General features: G+C 51.5%; 1 protein-coding gene across 1 annotated transcript in view; it reads right to left on the reverse strand.

The window, feature by feature from the left end:
- The window catches only part of cbfa2t3 (CBFA2/RUNX1 partner transcriptional co-repressor 3), a 47,577-nt gene extending 47,006 nt beyond the window's left edge, over positions 1–571 (reverse strand). The window contains exon 1 of the mRNA XM_083665537.1: positions 1–571. This exon is cut by the window's left edge and continues 172 nt beyond it. Coding sequence (XP_083521663.1) covers positions 1–36 — 36 coding nt within the window. The 5' untranslated portion in view covers positions 37–571.
- Between the last annotated feature and the right edge of the window lie 639 nt (positions 572–1,210).

Here is a 1,210-nt window from a genome sequence, read left to right on the forward strand (position 1 = left end):
CCCCCTCTGGCGCTCCAACTGAACCTCGGCAGCCATGCTCTGTGTTCTCCGTAATCCCAAATGGAGGACAGATACACACCTTATAAGTAGTAGCTCAAATACAAAACGGGCCGCTCCTGTGTGTGTTATTTTTTTTTTTACTGATCAGGTGACACCCTTAACACTCACAAAACAATAACTGGACCTTTCTTATTGTTATTCTTTCCTCCTTTTTCAGGCGTTCTTTAAAGTTTCCCCTCGTCGAAACAGTTTTCCAGTTCACCCTAGGTCTTCCAATTAGTCTTCCTTTGCCTCATGCCTTCCACTCATCCGTGACATTTCACTTCAGATGAATCGTGGCTCCTTCAGTTGTTGCATAGACTCCTGTAATTAGCTCTGTCGGACGCTCCGTCCGTCTGTCTCTCTCTCTCTCTCTCTTTCTCTCTCTACTCTCTCTTTCTCTCTCTCTCTCTCTCTCTCTCTCTCTCTCTCTCTCTCTTTCTCTCCTAGTCCTGAACTCCTGGTTCATCCAGGAGTGTGTGAGGTAACGAAGGGTGTGTGAGTGGCAATGGGAGGTCATTTAGCCTCGTGGCTTCTCGTTCCGGCTGAGGGGCAGTGCACTGGCCTGAACCCTCCCCCTAGTCGTAGCAGTGAAAGCAGAGCAGTGGTGCACGTGTGAGCTGATCTGTGTGTGACTGCAAGTGTGTGTGTGTGTGTGTGTGTGTGTGTGTGTGTTTGCAAATGCGTATGCCTAATGTGTGTGTGTGTGCGTGTGTGAGTGTGTGCGTGTGTCCTGTCCCCGTGTGAAAGGGGCGGTTCCCCAGGGGAAGGTAAACAGTGCTGCTGGGTTGTGATAGCAGCAGACATCAGCCTCTGGCCTCAGTCTGGGCTTCCTCTGGCAGGAACCAGCTGTGTCTGCGGCCCAGCGCTTGTCTTCCCTTTTCCTTTTCCCTCCGGACACCAACACGGCTCCTCCTGTTCCTAACACTTCCTCCACCCCTCCACCCCACCAGGCCTTAGGTCTGTACCACCCAACATCAGCCTTATACTTTTCTCTCCCCTCTGTGGTGGAGCTATGGCACCCTCACACCGGCCTTAGAGAGGGGTCAGATCAGATGGCAGGTTAGGTACTGAGGTCCTGGTCTTGTCTTCACTCACAGAGGTAGCTACTGGGCCTCTGTTTGTTCTAGTAGAGCTGAGGTGTAGCAACATGTAACATGGGGTTCATATG

The sequence above is a fragment of the Argentina silus genome (assembly GCF_951799395.1).
Source record: "Argentina silus genome assembly, chromosome: 2".
NCBI lineage: Eukaryota > Metazoa > Chordata > Actinopteri > Argentiniformes > Argentinidae > Argentina > Argentina silus.